Consider the following 12,494-nt stretch of genomic DNA (forward strand, 5'->3'; position numbering starts at 1 on the left):
ATTTGTCTACAATAAAGTCTGCAGAACTTACATAAGCGAATCAAATCATGTTAGTTGGCAACATCTGTTGCCTTTGATGTCCTGTGGTTGTTTAATCTTACATATGAAAGCTGAAAAATAACACATTGTCAAAGATCTTACTATCTAAATCAACTCAGGAAAGTTCACGATGCTCCACGGGGACAGCAATGCGTTGTATAGGTGTACCACGCTCTTTAAAGTTGTGTTCAAATATCCTGTTTGTAAGTATTGTACCATATGTGTGTTTTGACAGTTTAAGATTAACAGATCAGTACTGTCACATCTGAGGCCTTTAGATAAAAAGAGTATACTGCCCTCCAAAGGCTAAGTGCAGTATCTACGCAAACACTGAAACTGAGAAAAATGGCTTTAAAGTTTTTTACACCAGCCAGTCAAACATGTTACTGCAATTTGGGCACACACATTTCTCTGAAATGGGACAAAATTTAACCAGGAGACTTTGTCACAAGACACAACAGATCTCACAAAGCCCATTTTAACCCTTAACTCAATTTTGACCAAATGCGTAGTTACTGCGCTTTCGCTTTGTAGGGCAGTATAGCTCTTAGTGTCTCCAGATTCTCACAGCTACAGCAGTCATTTTACACAGCATTTCCAAAACTACAGGGAAATCCCACCATAGGCTTAAGTGCAATTATCAACATCCCATTGACACGGTAATTAAAGCTAATGTCTATTAGCATCTATTGCCACTTACTCCTCTGAGAGCTGTACTAACTAACCCTGTCTTGACAGCTGGCTGGATGCCTATTAATATGAATTTACCCCGGTAAAGGGACCTTTAGGTATCCTTGAAGCTCGACTCTATAAAACTTCACCCACCCTGGATGAAGACCTCAAACAGGCATGCCAAAAACGACAGCCGCGCGACAATCGCGCGCTAACACTGCAAGTATCCGAGCGTGACATGAAGTCGAGCGCTGTGTGTTGTTGTCAGAGATCATTAGCGAGTCGACGGGGACGAAACTCTTCAGTACCAGAACAAATGCATTGAGACAGGGACACGTACAACCCACACATCTCACCCGGCTATTATAAAACAACGTCACACCCACAAGACTGATATTACCCGTCCAGTTTGCGCTACATCACAGCCGTCGCACGCTTTATTGCAGGAATGATGTTGAAAGGATGCGGCAGGTGTTCTCAAGACGCTTCTTATCGATAACATCACAGAGAGAGGTCACGAAATAATGGATGCTAACTTGCACACCCGCTTAATGCATCACAGCATGCTAGGTTGCTCCATTTATTACGTTCAAACTAAATACGCAACATGGTTTACGATTAAACAAACTTTGTGGGTTTATGTTTATAGTGCTATGTGGTTGCGGTGATCTCCTGAAACAGTGACAGGGGAAGATGATGATCTCAATTGTTGCAGCCATTAGCCGAATCGCTGTTGACTTTTCATTTGCCTGCTGTATGACATTTGTTAAGCAGTTAATTGGATGCTTGTTCAGTTTTTTATCTGCGAGATTTAATCCACTTCTCGTGGTTACAGCTGGAAGACTTAAGCCTGCTGCTCGCCTCAGCTGGGAAATGTAACGCACCAAACACAAAAGACTTGATAATCAAACAAGAGTACTGTAAACAAAAGCCGGCATAACCCTTTGTGTATGAATGTCTGATCGCTTAAATTAAATTCATGCTTTTTTACTGTTTCCGTGCTTAGATTTAACATGTAGCCCAATAAAAAAAATGAAAATAGAGGTAAGCTAAGAATGTTAAAAATACAGGCATGCAAGACATGCTGTGCAAGTGGATGTTGTTAGCATTAGTCGCACAAATCTGTGCCACCGCTTGTGAATTTTTAATGCACAATTAACCGTACGATTAGTGCATCTGTTTGATATTTGCACCGCAGAGGGTCTACGGTAATAACTGTAATTCTATCATGTGGGGTTAGGAAAGAGGAAAGATTACAGAGTAGATGGGATTTAGCGAAGGAGGAGGGATTGTGTGTTAAAGCTGGTTATTATATTTCTTTCTATTCATGTCCTGAACTGATGCCATCCGCCCTGGCTTCTCTTTAGCTGTTGGTCATTACTGATGCTACAGAAGTTTCTAGAAGGCTATTAAGAAGAATGAACCACCCCAGTTCAATACAAGTTAAACTGACAGTATTTGTGACATCATGCCCATAACTGGACTTTTCCCAAACAGGCAATTACAATAATGCAGGGCTAAACAATGGTACGCATATAAATGGGGCCAAAGATTTGGGGGCGGGGGTAAAAATATGTACTTCTGGATATTGCATGCATACATTGACATTAAATTTATGAGCTTGGTAGACACTTCTGGTGCATTCATAATGCATTTACTCTATTTGCTTTTTTGGCAGTACTAATGCAATGCTTTACCACCAAACAAGTGGTATCATGTGATATGCATCAAAACCACAACTCGTGTTATCTCACCCTTGCTCTCTAATGTACATCCAATGAACAGACAGAAAACTGCTAAGCGCTCATCCGAAAAAGTTCACGACCACCAGAAATTCTAGAAGAACAACAACAACAGCATCCATGACATTTGAAAAGGCATGCATGCATTTGGGAATACTCAGAGCTGATTGCGCAAACACAAACACTGGAGATGAATAAAACATGAATTAAGACATAAAATGTGAAAGGTTTAAACCGTTATCATCCATGCAGGTGCTCGAAAGCCATCTCACCCATTTCCCTGGAGATCTGCACGAACGCTTCCACGCCACTTTCGCCGTAGTTCCCTTCGGAGGCCAGCGTGGAGACGTAGTTCCAGCCCATCGCCGTGACGATATCCAGCATGGCCTGCGCCTGGTAGGAATCCGGCGGAACGACGCGGGAGAAAAAGTCGTAGCGGGAGTTGTCGCTCAGCTCTGGAGCCGTGGATGCGTAGCTGATCTGAGGAATCTGCAGATGAAACAGAGATGGGTTTTATTTAAGATGATTGCATCACAGTCTTGGCTAACTATAGACCCGATATCGTCCGACTATGAGTAAACCACTAAACTTGAATTTGGTTTAATGTTGTGTTTGGATGCCTTTTAAACCAAAATTAAAAGTACCCTTTATTGTGATGATGGCCTGCACAAAAATAGACTAATATATTACCGAGAATTGTTGGTAATGGATGAGGCCGCAGGAGATTTGAATGACAGATTCATTTTTCCAGAAGAAATCAGCAGGAAGAGCTTCGAGGACCTCACAGGTGAATTATTTTTCAACAGTCTATTAGAAAACAGTTTTTGAAACACAGTGCACGTCAGGACAAACTTTTATTCACAAACATCCCTGATGGCTCTACGGTACACATCCAGTAAGACTTCACCGCTTGAAACCGCATTTGTGAGAATTTTTAAGCAAGCTCAACAGTGTTACAAAGACACGCTGCTCTGTTTGCTCGGCTACCCGTTTGGAATAAATTTATGAACAAAAAATGGTGACATTGAAAAATACATCAAATTTATTTGTCCCCTTAGGTGGGATGTGAAATTGAAATCCGTGTCACTCAATGACAACAACTTTAAAGTGCTTTCATTGCTTAAAAACAAGGTTATTTTGTGTATTTGCTATAATACAATGTGTTTGCGTGGTTTATGGTTAAAAAACACATTATTGTAGCTCCAGATATCCATGTCTTCCTGAAATGGACTGATTTTGTACAAAACTCATTGATTTAAAAAGCTTTTTGTCCCTGATTTGCCAGCTAAACTGTACGTTGTGATTGGCCTGAATACCTCTGACGTCAGCCTGAAATGTGACGCTACTTATCATGTTTGAAAGATTAGCTCACAATGCAATGCTAAAAGGAGTTAACTTACAGGCTGTGAGTCCGAAGCACATCACTACAGCCCTTTTTACACAGACATTCTGGAAAATACACGGAAAATGCATTCTGGATTTTTCCGGGATCGTTTGATTTTTTGTTCATTCACACTGCCAATGATTTGCCGGCATCTGCAAGGTCCAGGAAAGACACGTGACCTGTAAAGTCCTGCTCTATCTTCTACTCAGCGTGTGAAGTTTGCATATTATTTATTATTTCTTTCTCCAGAAATTACTTGCGCGCCGTTCTACGCTGGTGAATGATCTCAGCTTCAGAGTGGATATTTGATCTCTGCTTTAATCCAGTTTTCAGACATTTCTCATCGTGATTGTTTAAATGCATTTAAAACCCCCATTTTGAGGAGCTGAACGATATATCTTGTTGGGAAGACGCGCATGCATTTTTGTTTATTATAAGCTCAAATGAGCACGTGACGCAATATTCTTTTATGCTGCTGAATGATCTCCGTTTCAACGCAGTAACTGACGAGCTAACTTACCTGATATCTGCTTCAGTCCAGTTTGCTGACATTTCTCGTCATGAATGTTGTTAATCCCTCATTTTAAACAGTTGAACAACTTCATGTTGCCATGAAACGTCATTGTTTATGCGTCTCATTTATCATTTCCTGATAACTGCTTCAATCTAGTTTGCGACATTTCTCGTGGTGAATGTTGATATGCATGTAAATCTCTCGTTTAAAAGAGCTGAACCATACATTTTGTTGTGATGACGCATGCCTCCTACTACGACATTGCCCATTACGGCATTGTTTCGGCTTCTTGTTCACACAGAGGGTTTTCCGTGTATCTTACTAGGTCCTCTTTCCGGCAACGATCCCAGAAGATTTAGGGACGTGTTTGCGTTCACACAGAAGCTTGTCTGGCGATTTTACGGGTATTTTGGTCTGTGTGAATGGGGATTATGTGATTGTTCAAGTGTTTTGTGTGGTATTCAGGTATTTTTTGCAATGCATGTGTAGAAAGTCTGGTTATTTAAAAGAAAAAACAAACCACACTCGTAGAAAGGATGTGTTAATTTTAAGCTTTTAACACATTATGTGTAACTTTGACCCATTATGTGTCGTTTTGTGTTAAAATAAAACACAAGTTGTGTTAAAAGTAACACAAAATGTGTTGTTTCAATAATAACACAGAGATGGGTGGATTCTGGGACAACGCATTTAGTGAGCTGTCCCAGAATCAGCACTAATATGTTGTTTTTAACACATCTGTTCTAAGAGTGCAATAAAGTACACATCTGTACCTAAATAGTAGTTCCTTAAAGGTACATATTGGTACCAAATGTATTCATATCAATGCCTATATGGTACCGCTTAGGACCTTTCTCGCAACAGCTTTTGTACCTTTATTTCTGTGTGTACCAGAGAGTAAAGTCTATCAAATCAAGTCTTTTATGTGGCCCGTTTTAAAGTATGACAAACCTAAAGGAGTTTTTATAGTATGAAGTCTTATGAGGTGGTAATAAAATCAATCCCCTTAACTCAAACAGAAATCCCCCCCCCCCAGATCTATTTTCAACAGGTTGTTATTTATGTATTACATTACACTCTTACATTTATGCATTTACTGTAGCAGACACTTTTTCCAAAGCAATTTATCATATCTTACATATGTTTTTATAGAAAGATAGAAAAGCAGTCAACATTTACTTGTCATGTTGTCATGTATACCTATAATATTTTTACTAAATATTCTCAGAGGACAGGATATTTAAAGCTGAAACCACTGAAACCAAAGCAAATATATAAAGATGCTTACAGCCAGTAAATTCATAATCCATGATAATCCTCTCTTGCTACATTTCCCTGAGCAACTGACTAATTTAATTTAATAAACACATACATACGAAAGCAGAACTTAGTTTACCTGCAGCATTAAGTCCCCTGTGTATCTTAAAAGACAATTAAAGATGGCAAAAGCAGTTTTTATACAGTAACTTGTTGAAGAATGGCTTCAATATCGACCAAAATATTTAGCAGCTATACTTCATCGTACTGGTGGAAAGAAACCGTATGTGAAGGATTAAACATTTGACGCTCTTCTACAACAACACATCCTCACCCAACCCATTCTCACCAAAAAGCGGACAAATGACACGCAGTGTCATTATCGTGCAATAGATACGCCAAATTCCGATTTTGCGTGCATATGATACGCCAGTCCTTCCCATTCACTTATATGGCGAATCGTTTCGTGACGTTTTATTTATTGTTTTCTCATTTGTTTTCTGTTTTTTTTACCATTTTCGCTTGGGTTTAGGGTTATAACAACTTTTTGTTATATAAAAATGACATCCTAACCCAAACCCCAACTCTAACCCCAACTCCAAGCGACCATGGCTTAAATATAGATAGATAGATAGATAGATAGATAGATAGATAGATAGATAGATAGATAGATAGATAGATAGATAGAAAGATAGACAGACAAATAGATAGATAGACAGATAGATAGATAGACAGATAGATAGACAGACAGATGGATAGGCTAGTATAGAGAGATAGGCAGACAGCCAGATAGCATAACGTTAGCATATCTTCGTGTAGAAAGTAAACAAACAATTAACATACTCGTGCATGCTGGCTTGAGGGGGTCCATGATCCTGCCTGAAATGGGTGTAACTTTATGCGATCTTTAGCACAAACGGATTTAGGCAGCATGTCTCAAATCCTGGAAGCTGAGTGAGGCACGTCACGTCTGTTCGCGGGGTCGACCAGCCACCCAAACGCACTCACTTTCTTATAGCCAGTAGTGGAGTGACAATTGGGAGAGTCGGGACTTTCCCGGTGGGCCAATCTGATAATAGTTATACATTTCGAGTTATATTAGCAACACCGTCTGGCGGCGTGATGTGCGGCCGGTTCCCGCAGCCCGCTGGTCAAACTGTGCAGGCAGCCTCTCTGATCAACAAAGTATATAAAAGTGCTCAACCTGTTCGGCAGGTCCAAACATGTACAGGATTTATAAAAATACGGTGATCAATGAGCGGTTCCTCCTCAAATGGCATATAGCCTGCCGTGATGTAAAAAGCCGCCGAATGCCTGTTTACAGTATGTATGCGGTCGGATCCGAGTGTGCTGCAGCTGCTGACCGCTGCTTCTGCGTATAAAATGATTGTGTGATTCGTTATAATCGCATAAACAATATAACAAAGCATCCTTTTATTTCACAAAACAATATATTTGAGATATTATTTGATAGACTAGTAAGTGTGGATTAAGGATGTTTAAAAATCTCTAGCCTGGTGGTCAGGACATGAATGGATCAAATCAGCACATTTGCGAAGTTTTATTTATCTCCACATATATCATAAATAATAATTAGCATGGTAACTTTGCAGTATACCACATTATATATTTCCTACGATGTATATATGATTTCCAAATTATATACGTATAAAACGGCAATAAATGTCTCATCTATCTCTATGGCTCTGGCTGAGGCTTTCTCCACTTTTCCCCAACGTGACGTCATCGCAGAATTGCGTAAAAAAAAAAACATTAATACCAAAAACGTAAAAAAAGTGGTCTTTAAGACCATTTTTGAGACATTTTAAAAATTATACACATATCTTGAGTGATTTATGTACCCATTAATCGAAAGTGGTGGTTAACCTGCAACACGCCCTTTAAATATGAACTTGCTTTAGGTTTTGTTAGTATATGGTGTGGCTACAACAACATACAGACGTCTTTAAACGTAATAACAAGCCTAAGCTGGATGGCTGGTCTTAGCTGGTCGCCCAGTCCGTTATGGACACTTTTTTGACCACTTTGTTGCTGGTCTTAGTTGGTTTAAAATGGAAGTAGCTTGGTCCTCCTAACCTGGCAAAGACCAGCTAAAACATGACAAGCCTCCTAAACCAACCAGCTTGTTTTTATTCAGCAGGGTTGCTTTGTTTTTAATATTTGAAAAACATATAAACAAAAGAGACCAAAGCTATGGATAAGAGAGTGTTTGGAAAACATATTTTTTATGCACAGAAACAACATCAATGAAAGCCATTAGGAAAGTAAACCTTCCAGCCAATGAAATGACACCACAAAGCTGTCTCCCAGAATGCATTGCACACATTGTAATTATTTTCTTTTTGAGACTTAATAGCGGAGAGATCAATACTCTGAAGTTATAGAAGAAGTGTGGAAATGTGTGTGCGCGCACACATACACAAACAATGGTGTTATGTGCGCGTGCATTCATTTAAAATGTGCGTGTCAGGCTGTCTGGGGTAATGAAGCTGTCTGACTGAATATACGGCTGATAGATGATTCTCCACTACTGCTAATTAACCCTTCAACAGACCCTTATTGTCTTACATTCAGATGCCGCATGAAAGACATGGACCTTAACAGAAGGTGCAAATGCAAGCATGACCCACAGATCGCACAAAGTGCACCCTCCTCACGTAATTACATCTCTATTGATGAATGAGTCCCATACGGTGACGTTACTTTGCTCGGTGCAGATGATTGATATCTTGGTGAGTCAGAATTATATGACAAGACGTGCAAACATTAAGAGTCTGTGCATGTGTGTGCTTACACGTGCACGCTAACAGTGAATTACGGCAACAACGCGACTGGAAATCATTCATTGAAGGAACTCGATCGCCTGAGCTCATTGCTATTAGAGTTCAGTTTCGCTGTCCAAGCTTCAAATGGACTGAAAATACATACTTTACATTTCTACATAAAACATTTTTGGTTGACTGCAAAAATTGTACATTGGCAACCTTATTTCAGATCTACAAATGCAATGGAAACTCAAGTATGCAACTTGCACTCGATACCTAAAAACCTTGTTTCATTGAATTATCACTGGTTTTTAGTCAGCCCATTCTCATAAAATGCATATAAATAGCGCGCAGTGTGAAAAGTCATGCAATACATACGGCAAATTCCAATTTTGCATGCATGTGATACATCAATCCTTCCTGTTCACTTAATACGCCGTATCTTTTTCTGTCGTTTAAGTTTTATTTTTTAACCATTGTCGCCTTAGGTTTGGGGTTAGAGCAAGTTGTTGTTACCTAAAATGACATCCTAACCCAAACCCAAATTCTAACCCCAACTCCAAGCAACCATGGTTTAAAAATAGACACAACATGAAGAAACCTGTATATTAAGCAAATTACAAATCTTACCCCAAATCCAAGCGAAAAAACAGAAAAAAATGCTTGATGTTTGAAGTGAATGCTTGATGTTAAAATAATTATTAAGAGATATAAAGGACGGGATCTGAATGATGTTAAATGAGTTATTAAGAGTGACATGACTCGAAAACAATCTTTCTTACACCGACTGACACATCTGAAGCACGCACACAGGGGCACGACCCTGATATATGCACACACAGAAAAAATTACAGGTTTCAAAATATGTGTTTTGACAAGAATTCACGCAGATATAATCTGTTATGTCTTAGGTAAATGTTTGGTTAACTGATGAGAAAAATATCTGATGTGTGACATTTTATTAGATCCTTGCATTACAGCAGATCGTAAAACTGTCTGAGTCTCAACATTAGTCAAACAATAAAAGAAAGAAAGAAGTTTAACATATTTTGATATTGTTTTTGACTCTGTGTGTGCCGAAGCTATTTGTTTCACTTGTGATTTTAAGCTATGGAAAAATCTTTAACTCGATTTTTTCTCAATTATTTTTGCTGACTCTTTCACTAATAATAAACATACATTTGCATAGCATCCATATTTGTCCATGCCCATGTTGATTAGAGTATTAATACTTGAAAAGTGTTAAATTAAGGTCAATTAAGAACAGATAAAAATGTGAGATTAAGTTGCGATTAATCGCAAGATTACTCATGACAATCATGCGATTAATCTAGAAGAAATATTGTAATTGTTTGACAGCATTCATTTATATTGTCTATTTTATTTAATAATTTATTAATTTAGTGTATATTTAACATTTACACTTTTATTTAACACAAAATAACAATGTACTACTACAAATGTACAGTACTTGCTGGTATTTAAATATTTATTTAGTACATTAGTACTTTATTTTTACCTGGGTTGTGATTTGACATGAACCTTAGTGAACATCTGTGAATCTCAGGGAATCTGTACAAAAGTACTGACCAACTACATTTAGCATCCTTTTTATACATTTTTAAAAATATTAGTTTATGAAATCTTTAAAATTGAGATATTCATTTATTTAAATGCATAGATGTAAATGTAATGTAGATCTTTGGTCAATTTAGTGAGTCAAAAATCCACAGATATCCATTATTATTTTTGTTATTATTTAAGATTTATTTTTCACAATATCAATGCATTATTTTCAACCCTTGTTAATTAAAGGGGCCATGTCACAAGACTTTTTTAGGATGTAAAATAAATCTTTGGTGTCCCCAGAGTACACATGTGAAGTTTTAGCTCAAAATATCATATAGATAATGTATTATAACATGTTAAAATGACACTTTGTTAGTGTGAGGAAAAAATTGCCATTTTGGGGGTGTACTTTAAAATGCAAATGAGCTGATGAAATTCAAACACTGATCACAATGATGGTGTTTTGTTGCAATTGAAGCTCAATTCTGCTTTTCTCTGCACTAAATGGCAGTGCTGTGGTTGAATAGTGCAGATTAAGGGGTGGTATTATTGTAATAGTAGCTCCTTATGACATCACAAGGGGAGCCAAATTTCAATGAGATATTATTTCACATGCTTGCAGAGAATGATTTACCAAAACTAAGTTACTGGTTGATCTTTTTCACATTTTCTTAAACATGGAAAAAGTCAAATTTTCATGCCATGGCCCCTTTAAAACATTTGATGATCTTTTACTTAATAGTAATGGATCAGCCATGAACATAATGTCATATACAAGAGAAAATTCTGGATCTCAGACAATGGCACTCACATCTGCTCTTTAACAACAAGACATTGCACATTTTGCCAGACCCTTTTGACTTTTTCTGTCGTCAAGCCTACAGAGTATTGATGTTTCACAAAGGATTTGTCATAATGCCATGCTGAAACAACAGATAAGACTGCTCAACATTATAAACACCTTATCTCACACCCAGAGACAGCAGCAAAGAAACCACAGAGCAAACAAAAGAGTCCAATAACACAGAAGCCAAGTAAATCTCGCTCCCATCTGACCGGACCCAGACAACGTGTTATCAGTGTCATTACCCGGTCTGACCACAGTACAGAAACACGGGCCAGAAGCTTTGACTCTAAAGTCATTCATTAACCTTCACAATAAAGCAGATCGCTCTGGCAGGTGACTGTATACTGACTTCCAACTTCACAGCACTGGATGTTTTCATTCATTAGTTGAACGATCTATTGGATTGGATGTTTGGACAGACAGAAGAGACAGATTAGCTTATCTTGCTGTTAAGATGGATGTTGAAGAACGCCGGGTCTGTCATCTTACAGCAACATCTTTACATATTAACAAATGCATGCATATGTTTGACTGAGAAACACAATCAGATACACATTTGTTTTTACAAGTACAAAGCATAGATTGAAGGTAAAAAAGAACAGATGAAACACTGTTTAAGAGATAGCACATAAACACACACTGATAAAGGTAATAAACTGATCATTTAAAAAAAAGACTTTTACAGCTTTAACACACCACTGTACCTCAAAAGAGTCTGGTGTTTGGTACCCTAAGCCATCCTGCATGATCTAAGAATAAGATTCACTCACGGTTCGCCCTGTACCTGCTTGCAAGACTTTGTGAGACTCTTCTCAAAATCTGACTTTTTCTATATTTAAGTGCTATAATTGGGTCCCCATTGCTTCTTTAAACCTAGAAAATGTGATAGAGATTAACCCAGTAACTTAGTTTTGGTAAACTGTTCTCTGCAAGCATGTGGAAAAATAGGGCATTGTAATTTGGCTCCCCTTGTGATGTCAGAAGGGGATAATACTGCCCATTAATCTGCACTATCCAACCACGGCACTGCCATTTAGTGCAGAGATCAGCACATTTGCATTTAAAAGGACAAACCCAAAAATGGCACATTTTTGCCAACACCTACAAAGTAGCAATTTTAACATGTTATAATAAATTCTCTATATAATATTTTGAGCTAGAACTTCACATATGTACTCTGGGGACACCAAAGATTTATTTGACATCTTAAAAAAGTCTTGCGAAACAGTTCACATGCGGTCTGTTATACCTTAACCATCATGTACCTACAGATGAGAATTACAGAAGCCTTAGACCACAAACCAGTCTTTGACCGACTGATGGGTACAATATTCAGGCGGTATACCCTAAAAAATTTGTTCCTGACTTAAGTCAAATTCACTGTACAAGTCAAGTCAACTTCTATTCAATCTTGACTAGTGATGAGTTGCTGTAACATGAAGTAGTGGCGTCCACAACAGGGTTCAGATTAAGCCAGGACTAGGCCTTAGTTATATAAGGTCACTTAAAGGGATAGTTCGGCCAAAAATGACATTAAACCCATGATTTACTCAACCGCAAGCTGTCAGAGATGCATATGTCCATCATTTTTCAGACGAACACAATTGTCAGTTATTTTAGAAAATGCTTTAGACCTTCCAGTCGTTTACAGTAAAGTTACAGGGTCCAGATCCTTCAAATCCAA

General features: G+C 38.1%; 1 protein-coding gene across 1 annotated transcript in view; it reads right to left on the reverse strand.

Moving 5' to 3' along the window:
• The window catches only part of grm8a (glutamate receptor, metabotropic 8a), a 210,703-nt gene that overhangs the window by 129,043 nt on the left and 69,166 nt on the right, over positions 1–12,494 (reverse strand). The window contains exon 3 of the mRNA XM_055191313.2: positions 2,726–2,942. Coding sequence (XP_055047288.1) covers positions 2,726–2,942 — 217 coding nt within the window. The remainder of the gene's footprint in view (positions 1–2,725; positions 2,943–12,494) is intronic.

The sequence above is a fragment of the Misgurnus anguillicaudatus genome, chromosome 1 (genome assembly GCF_027580225.2).
Source record: "Misgurnus anguillicaudatus chromosome 1, ASM2758022v2, whole genome shotgun sequence".
NCBI classification, from domain to species: domain Eukaryota; kingdom Metazoa; phylum Chordata; class Actinopteri; order Cypriniformes; family Cobitidae; genus Misgurnus; species Misgurnus anguillicaudatus.